Source organism: Sus scrofa, chromosome 1, assembly GCF_000003025.6.
Source record: "Sus scrofa isolate TJ Tabasco breed Duroc chromosome 1, Sscrofa11.1, whole genome shotgun sequence".
In the NCBI taxonomy this organism is placed as follows: domain Eukaryota; kingdom Metazoa; phylum Chordata; class Mammalia; order Artiodactyla; family Suidae; genus Sus; species Sus scrofa.
In genome coordinates this window covers 37,661,144-37,676,857 of record NC_010443.5, presented here as the reverse complement: position 1 = coordinate 37,676,857, position 15,714 = coordinate 37,661,144, and the positions used below count along the sequence as shown (strand labels likewise).

Genomic DNA, 15,714 nt, shown 5'->3' with positions numbered 1-15,714 from the left:
TGGATCTTTGTACCAGATGTCCTAGGATGGATGCACAAGTCCTTGCTCCCATGTCAGACTCTGTAACTTGGGTTTATGTGGCGTGCTTCCCTGACGGACTCATGTTAACTAGGTTCAGTCCTCGGGAGAGCTTCTCTTGAATGCAATGCTTAGCTCTGAGTTGCCTGGCTCTACTTGCTTGCCCCTTGCCCCTTGCTCTCTTCCTGAACAGAAGAGAGTTGGACCAGGAGAGCATGGCCATGGGTGACTGGGCAGACGCGGGGGAAACCACATAGTCTCATATTTCTTGACCTCAGGGGAACCTACAGAAAATAAAAAGAATATGCAGCCATGGACCTTCTGCTCTTCCTTCACACCCTTGGAAGTGACTGTGGACCCTCCTGCCCGATAAAAACAAATATCTTGGTGGGGAGGGCAATGAAGACTTGAGATAGTTGAAACTGCTGTTTTAAAACTGAATAGGAAGTTTCTCATGTACTTATATTGTTCTATCTTCTTTTTTCTTTCTTTTTCTTCCCCTTTAATCTGCTTTTGCCCTGAAGCTACTCCATCCGCCATTCCATAAGTATGCCTGCTATGAGGTAATGTGTGTAATTTATTTTACATAATATCAATATACAATGTGTATGAAGGGTCACTTTATTGATACTCTGTGGTTTGCTTTTCCTTTATATGAAAGAAAGCACTATGACCTGTCTTATTCTTTCCTGATGGCCCTCAGGAAAAAAGGCTGACAATCCTGCAGAAGTATTATAGGCATAATGAGCTTGGGGTGTTGAATAGACAGTGTTAATTCACCCTCTCCTGTTTTGTGTGACCTGAAACAAGTTATTTAAGCTATCTCCAGATCTAGAACCATTCTCTTATCCATATACTGGGAGAAATAAGACCTACCTCATATGGTTGTTGTGAGATGTATAACCTGTGTAAAGCACTTAGAACAGGGCCTGGAACATTCCAGGCACACATACAAAGGTAGAAATCCATTTATTTCCACAGAATTAAATGTAAGCCTGAGAGCAAGTTTAAATGAAGAGATAAAGAGATTACGAGGGCTACAGTTCTAGAAATGATACCATTAGGATTTTTTAAAGGGAAATACTAAGGTGAGGTGTCTGTTGAATAATAAAAATATTAAAATTACTGGTCAGATGAAAATTCCTGAGAAAGATGTTCCCTGCTGCCAGTTGGCATGACTTAGTGATACAATCAGATGAAATCAAAGTATTATCAATAAGGTATAGAGGAATGAATGTTAGATTGGGATTCAGAAGATGCAGGTTGTAGTCTGGTTCTGCTGAGAATGAACTTGGCAGCCTGAGGAAGGTCACCTCAGTGACAATAATTTCATCATGTTTAAAATAAGAGACTAGAACTAGTTTTACTGCTCCTCCCACGGCGCCCGATAAAAACAGGAGTCCTTGCGCTGTCTTGGGCTGCCTTGGTAGGGGGCTCAGTGCGAGGGGATTCAGCCTTCAGGACCCTCTTTCGCTGCTTCAGAATTGTGTCTCTTCTTCCTGCTTTATATGAATACATCTTAGAGGGAGTTTAGTCACTCTAAATAGTTTGAACCCACTGAAGCCGATTTTTTTCTAAGATCATTTGCAGTGCTATAAGTCTGTAATTTATGATACGATTAAATCTGAACAGTATCTGAACAGTTTCTCCCTGTTCTCCAGCACACACTCTAGTGTAATTTAATTAGAGAAGCTTCTGTTTTATTATATTTGATGACATCTCTTCCACACTGGGGTTGTTTGGTTACTTTGGAAATTTAACCACAGCATTTGATCTCCCTAATTTGGTGATACACAGAGAGTACAGATTTAAGATTGCTTCGTGCATATTTGAATGACTTGCTCCCCTTAGCATAAGAAAACTGAGCAGTGCAGTTTATGGCTCTGAGCTCCTTTACTAGTCAGATTTTTAAAGTCTAGGTGTCCAAAGAGAGCTTAAAAAAATTAATACGGTTCTCTTCTGTGAACCAGGAATCCATCTAGTGACCTGTCAGTCAAAGGCGTTCCTCATGACCTTGACTGAAATTAACTTTAAAAAAAATGATTTTACTCAACTAACATATAACCATGAACCACTAGGCTGAACTGTCTGCCCACTGTGGTCCTGTGTAGCTTGGCCAGATAAAACTTGCAGTGGAAGTAAGGTGCTCTAAGTATATACTTTTGAGGCATTCATGTGTAATTTCACTGATATTTCATCATGAGACAGGTACTGTAGAAGATGACCCCTAGGAGTTTGACTCATGTTTGAGTCATGTACAAGATGTAATGCCACGTGCTCGGGCCCTCTGAACTCACCATTGTTAGTTCCTATAGCCTGGATGCAAATGCATTTGACCATCTGGAGCATCAGAGTTTTAGGAGACAATCCCTAACAAAGCCAAATTCATTCAAAAACATAATCTCTGCATTAGTTTCCTTTTGATAGTATAAGAGCCATGCCACATCCCCTGCCATACAATGAAACCCATATTTTATAACCATTCTCTAAGAGAGAAATGTTTCTTTAGGCCATTCCTCTTATTTTATTTCTTCTGCACTTGAGAGAGAGTAGCAAGTGGCTTATCAAATATAGTGAATTATTTGACTTGAAAATGATGGCAGTCATGTTGCTGAAAGGTGACATGCACACAAGTTTTAAGATACATTTTGAATTCAGTTCCTTTTTCCTCCATTGGACTTGATATCATTTTTAATGGTAATGATGTCAATAAATCATAATGTCATGAGGCCAAATTCAGTATGGGAAACCAGAAAGCACCAAATGAAGGATCTAAATCTTAATATAACAAAATGATATGTAGATTATTTACCACAGTGAATGAACGAGTCACAAATAAAATGTTGATAGACTGCAAAGGTTCTGTCTGGTAAGAACAAATGAGTATATTTTCTTTGGAAGGAACTATAACATGTGCTAATAATACCATTTTGATCAAGTATTAGACAAGTAATGAATATATTTCAACTTAAAATAATGAACACATTGTCTTTCAGAAACACTACTTCCTGAACATTGACAGAATACTTTTAAAACTTTAAAGTTTAAAAACATATAAACTTTTTTTTTCCTTGAGCTATTTCTGTCTTGTCTCACATTCACTAAAATAAATGACTTTTAAAATTCCAAGTGGGAAAACTCGAACATGACATTCTTCAGAAGTGAGATTTTCCATAGCCTACAGAACAACTGAGTTGGGAAAAGGAATGTTGTGATAGAACCAGTTCATTAGTAAATGAAAAATTAAGCTATCCCTCCTTTAACTCATTGGAAATGATTTCTGGTACACCATAGGATAATTTACAGTTGTATCATTGCCAAATGCTATGTTAGTTATTCTTTAGTTGAATGTCTCTTTTACTTAGAACAATTCCATGTCACCTTATGGTTCCTGGATCCCACCTAGCAGAAGCAAAATGTATTTCAAACCTGGTTGGTGTAGGTAGCAAACCAACAACTAGCTCTGGGGCAGAGGTGATATTTGCATGTAAGAGCAGAAATCAGACAGCATGGTTGCTAAAACAGCTAGGTCTTTGGAGCTGACCTCTCTTTTTCTTGTTATTTTAGGAATTCTCCTACTTTCAAATCATTTGAGGAGAGGGTTGAAACAACTGTCACAAGCCTTAAGGTACAGACGAAGTGAATTGTGTGTCATTGGGATCATTGACTCAGGACAGCTTAGTCATTGCTGCTGCTGGTTCCAAAGGTGGGGCTACCAGCGTTCGGTGCAGCCAAGAAGGCAGCCTTGCACAGAGTCACTTTTCTTCACATATAAATCTATAAATAAAACCAGTATTGAATGGTATTACTATATCCTTACAGAGTTGTTCACATAAACCATTCAGAAGTGAATTATTCATTAAATGAATTGGGGTTTGTGTTCATCTCCTCAATGGTTAGAACTCAATGCAGATATGTGATAGATAATTATGAATAGGACGAAGGACATGTGAACTCTGCATTTGGAGTGTAAGTGAAAGTTTAGCAATAGCTCAGAGCTCCTCTGCTGTGGACCTGGACCAGTAAAAAAGAACTTGGCTCCATCCTGCCATCCTCCACCCGTCAACCACCTAGACTTGTTTATTCCATTCACATACTGAACACAACCCAGTTTTCATGGAGGGAAAATAAAGCTGAGTTACAAAATGCTTTATTTTCTATCAGCGTGTTTGTTCCCTTAGTATAAACTGAAAGTATGCCTGTTCTACAGTAGGTGCCAAAAAATTCATTGAATTTATTGTTTCAACATAGATCAGTTAATGTACAGAGGGAAAAGGAGAAAAAATATAATCAGTGTAGTCTTAAAATATATAGAACTTTTAAAACAGGGCATATCATTGATAGTACAAGATTTTTTTAAGATATCACCTGAACTTTATATCTTGCTATCATTATCACTATTTTGCATACAATCCTTTTTTTTTTTTTTTTTGGTCTTTTTGCCTTTTCTAGGGTTGCTTCCATGGCATATGAGGTTTTCATGCTAGGGGGTCTAATCAGAGCTGTAGCCACCCGCCTACACCAGAGCCACAGCAATGCAGGATCTGAGCCACGTCTGCGACCTACACCACAGCTCACGGCAACACCAGATCCTTAAGCCACTGAGCAAGTCCAGGGATCGAACCCGCAACTTCATGGCTCCTAGTTGGATTCATTAACCACTGAGCCACTACAAGAACTCCTACAATCCATTTCTGTATTACCCTATTAGTGGGAAAATTAGGACTGTATGATCTTTAACCAGATCAGAAGCAGATATGGGCATGTGCTGGTTACCCAGCTGCTTCTGCATCATACCACCCTCACATGTGCTGCCTGATAAGAGTCTGTGAGGAGTAAGTTATTCCTTACTCGAGGTCTTAGATAGATGCTCTTATTGATTTTTGGCCCAGAGGGTCTTTCCCCTTAGAGGAGGGTTTTCACATAATCTTCTCTTTTCCAGGCATCTAATTAGGTGTTTAAGGCCCAAGAATGAAAATATTACTCAGCAGTCACCACACCTTTGTGGGTCTTATTTACTGGCAATTTCTAGTTGTGTATTTTTACTACTCTGTTTGTCAACATCATCATTTATTTAGTGGATAAGGACCAGGAGGAGGCATTACATTGCCCCTATTTGTAGGGAAAACTTTTTATAGGGAAGGACATGCAGTATCACAGACATTTCTCTTGCCACATGATCTAATTTCAAAACAAAAGATTCAAAAAAACTCTAGGAGCTAATCTCTCAGTGTTTGGTTCTGAGCCTTAGACGGTCCAAGGAGGTTGGATTCTATTGTTTGTTAGACAAGTTCTGATGTAGGAGAAGTTGTACTTTTTAGGTTTTCTTTAGAAGAAGGAGATATGAAGAAGCAAAAGAAGAATAAAGGACAACCTATTTTCATTTGCTTTTAGGAAATTCTGGTAAGCTCACACTCTCAGCTTCTCACTTTTCTTACCTCATCTGGTTGGAAGGTAGAGAGCCTGCCTCCTCCTTTAGACACTTACAAAACTAACTCAGCCAACCAGATACCAGCCTGTGTCGAGACTTCCTGAAAGCAGATTCTCTATTGCACAACTGTCCATGTGTCTCACAAGACTCACATTCCACCCACTTCCTGGGTCACGGTCAATGCCTAGCTTCTCTTATTCTGCCCACACAGGCAATGGAGAATAGCGAATAATCAAGCTTTGTGTTAGATCTCCCACTTAATAATTACAAATATCTTATTCCTTTTTTTACTTCAGACTAAACAATAGATGCTTAACCTTTCTTTGTAGAGTTTATTTTCTTCATAATTTACTTTTGTGTTCTCAATCTTCTCCAAAACTTCTCTAACTTTCTTCAACTATGGATCCCGAGGCTGTTTCCTGCTGAAGGAATGACTCATGAATCAGTAAGGATGAGTGAAATTCCTTGCAGGTCTGTGTGCTGTATTTCTGCTCCCACATACTGCTTTGAGCCTGATTTTTCAAACACCGCTTTAAGGGAGTCGTGTTCATATTTGTGTTCTATTAGAAATAATGTTCTGTGCAGTGAGGTCCTTTCCTGCCACCTTCTCACACAATCTGTCCCCCCATCTGGCATTTTCACCCAGTGGATGGTTCTTATACCCAATTGTGTAGATTGATTTTCTGTGGAAAACTTGCCAATTCATCATAATCATATAAAATGTAACGCCTTTCTGCCTACATCTTGACTGATGTCACCTGTACACTCAATGAGCACAATTTCTATTTCATCTAAAACAAGCAAATAGGAAACAGACCCAGAATTAGCTCACTCCCGTGAAAGCATATTTGGAATGTTCTGCCATGTTCCAATGAATCACGGGCAACTACCTCCCTTCCAGTCATTCTGCACCCATATCAAACAGGACATGGTTTCAATGCACCTACCTTTTTTTTTTTTTTTTTTTTTTGTCTTTTTACCTTTTAGGGCCGCACCTGTGGCATATGGAGGTTCCCAGGCTAGGGGTCAAATCAGAACTACAGCTGCCGGGCTATGCCACAGGCACAGCAATTTGGGATCCAAGCTGTATCTGCAACCTAAACCACAAGTCACTGCAACGCCAAATCCTTAACCCACTGAACAAGGCCAGGGATTGAACCTGCATCCTCATGGATGCCAGTTGGGTTCGCTAACCGCTGAGCCACAACTGGAACAACACAGTGCACCTACTTTTTGATGAGTATATTGTGTGGCTTGAATTAAAACCTTAAAAAAAAGCAAGATGTTATACATATTGTTTCTTTGTGTCCTTTCAATCAGATATTTTATTCTGAGAGATTAGGAAGCCCAATTTAATAATCCAAATAAAACTTGTTTGCCAAGAACAATTATAATGTTGGGGACAAAGTGACAAATTCTAGGATGAAAAAACATTTTCAAGGGACAGATCCAGGACAGGCTTATTGTTCACATCTTTGCTCAAGCAGGTCCTTGGCTAAAGTATTGTAGAATCCAGTCATGAAACCCACATGGTTAGGAAACCCCTTTAGTCTACTCCTTTCTCTGTCAAATTTCTTTGTGGTTTCCTTCATCTTTACTTGTTCTATTTTGACTTAAGAAATCAAGAAATAGAAGAGAAGAATAAAACAAAGCCCAGAAAAAAACATCTATAATTGGTATTTGCCTGATTCAACACTGTGTGTGACCTTTATCACAAAAGAGAATGCAAATAAAGAAGATGTGACTATTAATAGTCAATTACATTGAATTAACATTCTCTCTCAGAAAAGAAATAAGCATAGCGAAACCAAGCATGCTTCTTCCCAGTGCTGAGATAACACAGAGTAGAGGAGGAATCCATGCTCTGTGCCTAAGCTCTGCAAACTAAGGCTTATGGGCCAAATCCAGCTGGTTGCCTATTTTTAAAGAGTCTATACATTAATAGTGGTTTTCACTTTTTTTTTGATAGTGGGAAAAAAATCAAAGGAAAAATAATATTTTGTGATGTGAAAATTGAACTAAATGAAATTAACATCTCAGTGTCCAGATATACAGCCTTTATGGAACACAGCCATGCTCATTCACTTATGTGTTGTCTTGGCTGCTTTATACAATGGCTGATTTGGGTATTTGTGACAGAGACTAAAATATTTATAATCTGTCACTTTCCAGAATGAGTTTTCCAATCCCAAGCAGAGTGGAAAAATTCAACTTAGTAACTGAATTTACAGAGGCAGAGAAAGATTTTAGTGACAGTGTGAGAAAGGTGTGTTTGTGATTTGCGATGACTGAACTGCTTTTAAACCCTGCTTAAGGTTTTAAAAGGGCAAGTCAGGCAATAAACATACATTCTCCAGTGTGGCTTATGTTCCTTGTGTGTGATGATAAGTGACAGTGAGATGTAGACAGCATTTGGGGAATAGCAACATTATCTATTCTCTGCCTTTCTTTTCTTCAGAATGTTTTTCCCTTTTGTTAATTGTTGAAGGAAGGCCGATGTGACCATTAGTCAGACTTGCACTTAGCATTTTGGACCATTAAATATTCTTTTGAAAGACTTTTTAGTAAGGAATTTTTTCAAAATAGTAAATCATATTTCTTAATTATTTTTTTCTTGATCATATTCTTATTAGCCAATAACAGGAACGCAAAAAGGGAGCCTCACACAGCTTCATAATTTTGCATTTTAAGGGATATTCCTCCAGTAAAGACAACTGCCTGGAAAGACGTGAGGCGTCCAGTGCTGAAGCCGTGATTGGTTTCCAACTTTCAAAGTGGAGACCAGAAATCATGTTCTGTTGAGCCACTCTGCCTTTCAGGAAACATTTGTCAGAAATCCGGATTGCCTTGCTAATGCTGAAGTCACTTGAAGGCATCCACGTATTTGTAAAATTGGGGGAGTTTAATATCCAGTTCCATTTGCATTCATTCGGTTCTCTGGGTGACTGAGTAGACGGTGCAGAGCCATAGATTTGGACATGCGCCTGAATGGACTGAGAATGCTAGATGTAGAAGACATAAAGCGAGCGTTGCTGAAGTGGTACAAAATTTAAGTTTCGAATCCAATCCCAGAACCCAAATATGAATGACATCCTAGCCCTCTGCCAAAGGAAACTAACTTCACAACCTTTACTTCCCTTTTGCCTCCCCTCTCAAAAAAGAGTTTCTGAATTTGAAAGTAATTCATCTTATAAAGAGATTACAGAAGTAACGAGCTAACTGCCTATTTGCGTCTCTGCCCATTGCAGACGAAAGTAGGCGGAACGAATCACGGTGGAGGCAGCTTTGAGGAGGTGCTCAGCTCCACCGCCCACGCCAGCGCGCAGAGCTCGGCCGGCGGCCCCCGGCGGGCGGAGGAGGAGGAGGAGCTGCAGTGCTAGAGCCGCCCGGACCCCCGGCAGCCTCTAGCCGCCTCCAGGACCCTTCCCTGCCGCCCCCTCCCCCGCTGCACCCCCAACCTCCCTGCGCATCCAGACCTGAAGACCAAAATCCCACCCACCCAGGCCTTGACCTTGTTCTTCAAATGGCTTCTCCTCAAAGTCTAATTAAGTAATTTCCATTGTATTTGTGTTGATGATGGACCACTTGACAGTCACACTTAAGTATTCATAGATCGTCATCTTTTTAAAATTGTCTTGATGTCAACGGGTACACAGCGGGTCATGGCCATTGTTTTGTGTAATTCAACATACTTTCCGAACAAGCTGCTATTAATTATTTGCTTTGATTTTTGCTTGGCCTCCTGTCCGAAGTGCATGTCTTTGAAAGCTGACTGAGCGCCCCCTTTCCGTTCTGTCCACTGGATGGGCTTTCTGACCATCTCCAGCAATGAATGGGATAACACCGCAAATTTCATGAAAATGCTTGTGATCTCCCTCATCTACTTTAATTCTATATGTTTATTTAAGCAATTAAAATAATTAATTTTAATGATGACTGAGTTCTTAATTTTTTTACATTTGTGTCAGATCTGTTGATGGCCTTAAAAGGTAGTAGCTATGATTCTGCAAATGCTATTTTAAATCAACTTCTACTGCTAATTTGGTGAAGGAGAGGATATGTAAGTCATTATAACCTCATCTTCCTTAGGATGCTAAAACAATCTCCTCTAAGATTCTCTCTAACCTACCTAGAGTAGTAGTGAACTCAGATAACTACTGAGAAGGCAGACAAGGGATAGCTGAAAAGGAATTGCTAGAAAATGGGAGAAGCAGTCTCCTTTCCAGTTTGCAAATTGCTTTCATGAATGACAACAGTGGCATATAAAACTAGCAGATTCTGCATTAACTATTTACCTCCACATCATACACTTCTCTTTTCTTCTACAGGATGTATCTACGTTATTTAAATGCACACAGAATAGACCTTCTAGGAGTTCCCGTCGTGGCGCAGTGGTTAACGAATCCGACTAGGAACCATGAGGTTGCGGGTTCGATCCCTGCCCTTGCTCAGTGGGTTAACGATCCGGCGTTGCCGTGAGCTGTGGTGTAGGTCGCAGACGCGGCTCGGATCCCGCGTTGCTGTGGCTCTGGCGTAGGCCGGTGGCTACAGCTCCGATTCAACCCCTAGCCTGGGAACCTCCATATGCCGCGGGAGCGGCCCAAGAAATAGCAACAACAACAACAAAGACAAAAGACAAAAAAAAAAGAATAGACCTTCCAACTAAAAAAATCACAATTTAAATGTATGTAGTAATAATACATATACTATATAACTATACATTTAAATGTATATAGTAATAATGCGTAGTGTATAATTATATATAAGTAATAATATACTATCTATACTATGTATAATATATATTGTTAGTATGTTCATTGTTCATATTTAACTAATTACATAGAAGCAGATATATGTGACATAATGAAATAAAGCCAACCTAAAAAATTCTATTCAAATTAGTGAAGCATCCACCTAATTGAAAATCAAACTGGTTCAGGGCCAGGTAATCACTGAGGTCTCAAATCTTAGGAGCATGGAGTTCCTGTCATGGCTCAGTGGTTAACAAATCCGACTAGAAACCATGAGGTTTCGGGTTCCATCCCTGGCCTTACTCAGTGGGTTAAGGATCCAGCGTTGCCATGATCTGTAGTGTAGGTCACAGACACGGCTCAGATCCCCCATTGCTGTGGCTCTGGAGTAGGCTGGCAGCTGTAGCTCCAATTCGACCACTAGCCTGAGAACCTCCATATGCTGCAGGAGCGGCCCTAGAAAAGGAAAAAAAAAAAAAAAAAAAGAGCAAAAGGTATGGTGCTGTAAACTTGACCTGGAGTTCACAAGAGTGGACAAAGAAGCCCTGCCAGTGGGAGCATTGGCATGCTCCCTCACCTACACTTCTAGCCTGCTGGTTGAAGCCAAACCCCCTCCAGCTGGCTTGTGACTGCGTTGCTCACCCACTGCTGCTGTTTGTCCTCATGTCTCTGCCAATCTGCAGTTGCCTGGTCATCTTTTATAAACTCACTGCCACCTTTTTGACTGCATTCAGCACGCTGCATTGTATTAGAAAATGCAAAGAGTTCTCATTGTGGCTCAGTGGTTAATGACCCCAACTAGTATCCATGAGGACACAGGTTCGATCCCTGGCCTCGCTCAGTGAGTTAAGGATCCAGTGGCACCGGCCAGCAGCTGTAGCTCCTATTCGACCCCTAGCCTGTGGTCGAACCTCCATGTGCCATGGGTGTGGCCCTAAAAAGACAAAAAAAAAAAAAAAAAAAGAGAGAGAGAGAGAAAAGAAAATGCAGTTATAGTGCTATAACCAATATCTTCATTCAGCAACCCATATCCACACATAATAATCTTAGCTTTACAATCTGAAAACAGTATTAAAACTGGATAGAAAAACAAAGTAAATTAGTGCTAATGCCTCAAAGCTAAAATAAAGATCTAGTTTACCTTTTTATTTTAAACTATTCTTCAAAAATTCTAATTTCTTCAGTTTGTTAAAACTATATTAATATCACTTTTTTTTTTTTTTTTTTTTTTTTTTGCCTTTTCTAGGGCCGCTCCCGCGGTGTATGGAGGTTCCCAGGCTAGGGGTCTAATTGGAGCTGTAGCCACTGGCCTACACCAGAGCCACAGCAACGCGGGATCTGAGCCGTGTCTGTGACCTACACCACAGCTCACAGCAACGCTGGATCCTTAACCCACTGAGTGAGGCCAGGGATCGAACCCACAACCTCATGGTTCCTAGTTGGATTCGTTAACCACTGAGCCACGATGGGAACTCCTCACATCACTTCTATTAATTGAAAGATTTTTTAAAATTATTCCCTGTGATCTGGGATTGATATAATAGTCATGACCTGAGTCGTCTTTTGTCATTTTGTTTTGAGATGGGTGCGAAGAAGCCACATCCTCAGTAAAATAATTAAATCAGTTGTTTGTAGGTCTCATCTTATTACTGAGGAGCTGCCATGTCTTCCTGACTGCATGGGCCAGTGTATCCCAACTTGACTGGCTGTTGAATTGCCCTATTTTTGTCCATCTGGGCTCAGTTCACATGCAGTAGTTTAAAGGTTCCACAAGTATTAAACAGTATTTGCATACAATAGACATAACCTTTTACTATCAAATCAAAATGACTTCAGGTCAGGTCAGCATCATGTGTACAAAATGATACCACAACATGTATGAGATCAAAAATGCTTCTCTATAACTGAAAATTCCAATGTGAATTGTGATTACAAAATAAACTAATATTTTTAAAAAGTTGGAGTTCCCGTTGTGGCGCAGTGGTTAACGAATCCGACTAGGAACCATGAGGTTGCGGGTTCGGTCCCTGCCCTTGCTCAGTGGGTTAACGATCCGGCGTTGCCGTGAGCTGTGGTGTAGGTTGCAGACGCGGCTCGGATCCCGTGTTGCTGTGGCTCTGGTGTAGGCCAGTGGCTACAGCTCCGATTCGACCCCTAGCCTGGGAACCTCCATATGCCGCGGGAGCGGCCCAAGAAATAGCAACAACAACAACAACAAAAAGACAAAAGACAAAAAAAAAATAAAAAAAAAAAAAAAAAGTAAGCCATTCTGTAATTTAACCATTATCATCCTTTTAAATCCTGTTGCTCTGATAAAATTTTTTTCATTTTATTGTTTTCACATATTTTTATTGAAGTATAGTTGATTTACAATGCCGTGCCAATTTCTGCTATATAGCAAAGTGACTTAGTCATATATGCGTGTGTGTGTGTGTGTGTGTGTGTATGTATCTATACATAGAATATATATATGTATCTATATATATATCCCCTTTCTTATACTATCTTCCATCATGTCTATCTCAGGAGATTCGTATAGTTCCCTGTGCTATGTCTTAAATTCCAGTCTCATAGACTGTGACTACTGTTAAGTCATGTCAGCAGAGCCATCTGTATCTTTCCCTAAATTATGCATTTACTTAATACATCTGCTCTTGAACCATATAAAACAGAACAAACTATTCCATAGTGTGCATGACTATGGATGGTCCTGAGAAGCCGTGCCAGACACAGTGGTCAACGTGAAGAAAACACTGGGAATCTAAGCAGCAATGCTGCCACTGTACTGTTCCAAAATTACCTGTCAGCTTGAACGATGTAGAACTTCACTGAAAAATGGTGTATATGCTTGTGAACCGTAACCTCAACCCTCCGCTCTCACTTTTTGTCAAAATGGAGTGTGGGTGGGTGCAATAAAGGAAGATGGTGATAAGGTTAAAGTGATTTAAATCTGAAATGAAAAAAGCACTTCTTCAAACCTGTTCTGGTGTTCAAATCTAATTTCAGACTATTATATTTGGCCAAATCGTATGGTTACTTTGATCATCTTATTTAAGAATTATAAAATTCTTCATTCTACCTTTCTACTTGACTTTCAGTTTATACCGTAGAGTGTCTATCAAAGCAGATCACAAAGAACATAACCTTAAGTCTCCCACAGAAATCATCCCTGATCTCACTTGACTATAAAGATTGGCAAATTACTTAAATAAAAATGCTGGGTCCAGTGGCTGCTTTTTCCCAAGGCACTTCGTCAGTCATTTATCCCAGAGCAGCTATTACAAGACTTTGAGATAAATAGGTTGGACATTCTGTTAGAATTAATATTTTTCAAATACAAGAGCACTGAGAATTATGTAACAGCTAGGGGAATGGCATCCCACAAACAAAGGTAAAACAAGGAATTGTTTTGGGGGGAGCCACCACCCTCCCCAGGTCAGCTCCAGGAACAGGCCAGAGAAAACCAGGCCTGAGGTGCCCCCTGCAGCCCTGCCTTCCACTACTTCTTCTTGATAGTGGAGTGGTCCCTTCCTCATTACAAGGTGACAAGGAATTCCTTTTTTACCTTGAGTTTGTGTTGGAGGAGGTCATTGAGAGGATGTGACCACCAGTTGACCAGAGAGCTGGGCCCAGGCAATTGTAGGCTTCTCACCCCCATCCGTCCTTGCAATGTCTGTTCCACCTGCCATTCTTGCACTAGTTGTTTCAGGAATGCAGTCCTGAGACAGTGATGGTTGAGACTGTTACCATCCAGGGTTCTTGGACTGCTTCACAGAAATTAAGAAGCCAGACAAGAAATTTAGGCATGGCTTTATTGGGATTCATGCTGCAGCAGGAGGGAGGAAAAACAAGTAACAGGTTCCTGGAGTTCTCTTGCAATAAGGATTTGGCATTGTCACTGCAGTGCAGGTTTGTTCCCTGGTCTGGGAACTTCCACATGCCACAGGTGTGGCAAAAAGAAAAAAAAGAAAAAAAAAAGGAAAATCAAAAAACATACCCTAAACCCAAAACAAAAACAAGTAACAGTTTCCCTTGCTCACTTCCTGGGGTGAGGAGGGGAGGCAACCTTGTCCCTTAAATGGGCTGTGGGTAGGGTGGATCCATGGGGTGGGCTAGAGGGGTAGCCTAAGTGGTCTGCCTACCTCCTCAGTGATGCTGTGTGCAGGGATCGTGCACGTACCGTGCTTTTGCTCCAGCACCTCAGAACTGGCAGTTGGGTTTTTGGTCTTTTTGTATCTTGTTGTTCATAATTTGCCCCAGCTGTGCATGTACAGAGTTATTCTTAGAATCTTATAGTTCCTTTTGTGTTCTGCTGCTGGAGGAGACATTTGTCCAGGTGTAAGCACTGCAGCCAAAGGTCCAAGTCCCAGCCTGTCTCAAAACCATCTGGGCAGTACATATGATGGATTGAAGCCAGTTAAGGACTCCATATAAACTTAAGATTCTGGCAGGTGGATGCAGAGATCCTGATTTATGGTAGCCCAAGATAAGCCTCATTATGTGGAAGTTCCCTTGTTTATAAGCCTGCCACCTACCAATCTGGAGTGGTCGGCCTCTTCTTCAGTCTCTCCTTTGCCCTCTGTGTAGAGGAGCCAGTTTGTAAACCACAGTTCAACCCAAGAATAATTATTTACTTTGCATCATAGTTCTAGGGTGTGTTATTCAGAAGACCAATTCAGACAAGTAGCACAACTTTCTTACTAAAAAAAAAACCCCAGTAAAGTGATAATGCTTAAACATGTGTAGACATTGGCTGATGAATAGCTATCTTCTTTTATCGATCTTCATTTTGTCCTTGTTAAAGGATATTTTATAATACCATGACATTTTCTGTTTTAAAATATATTACCTCAGTAAGGAAGGTCTAGGATTGAGTGTGAACCCTCGCTTGGTAGGTAACGTGAGACTGAGATAATGATTGTAACTAGTATTAACTCTGACCCAGTAAGGACTTCCAAAGTCTCTGAATGGCTTTATGAAAATTACAGCAGGCAAACATCCCAAATAAAACTGCAGGGCCACCAAAAATCTTCTGGTTATAAATACTTAAACTTTATCTGGGACTATTTTCTATGCATGTTTTCATGCTACGAAAAAACAAAACTCCAAAATACTAATAGGATGTAGTTCTGTTTTCCTTCTAACCATGTCTTCAACAATAACCAGACTTTGTCAGCCATTTATGATTTTCCCATACTGTTGCTATGATGCAACAGCATTTCGGTGCAGAGCAGCACTGCTCTTTTCAGTGCAGATCAGCTCAATGTACATGTGTGTGTTGCTGCTGAAGAGATCATGCACCTTGCTTCCAGCAGATTGGGTATCCATGGATACTGCAAAGTTTCCAAAGAAACGCTGCCTAGAATTCTCACCATGCTAGCCTGAAAGGCCTACTTCAAATGGAAAGTGACATTTGAATTAAAGGGACAGGCATCATGCTCCCACCAAACTACAGAGCAGGTTTGCATGGGTGGCCTTCCTTTCCTCACCATTCAGTGGCTGGGCATCATTTAA

The 15,714-nt window shown here is 40.5% G+C and overlaps 1 protein-coding gene across 6 annotated transcripts in view; it reads left to right on the top strand.

Annotated features, from left to right (window-relative positions):
* TPD52L1 (tumor protein D52 like 1) overlaps positions 1-9,382 on the top strand; it is a 94,195-nt gene extending 84,813 nt beyond the window's left edge. For 2 of the 6 annotated variants that reach the window (XM_021088707.1, XM_021088700.1), the window contains 3 exons: positions 543-581; positions 3,586-3,646; positions 8,698-9,382. In XM_021088707.1, the coding sequence (XP_020944366.1) occupies positions 543-581; positions 3,586-3,646; positions 8,698-8,829 (232 nt within the window). In that variant the 3' untranslated portion in view covers positions 8,830-9,382. Of the gene's footprint in view, positions 1-542; positions 582-3,585; positions 3,647-5,339; positions 6,428-8,697 lie in introns of those variants that run through there. The other 4 variants (XM_021088718.1, XM_021088716.1, XM_021088712.1 and 1 more) reach the window with 4 other exon arrangements.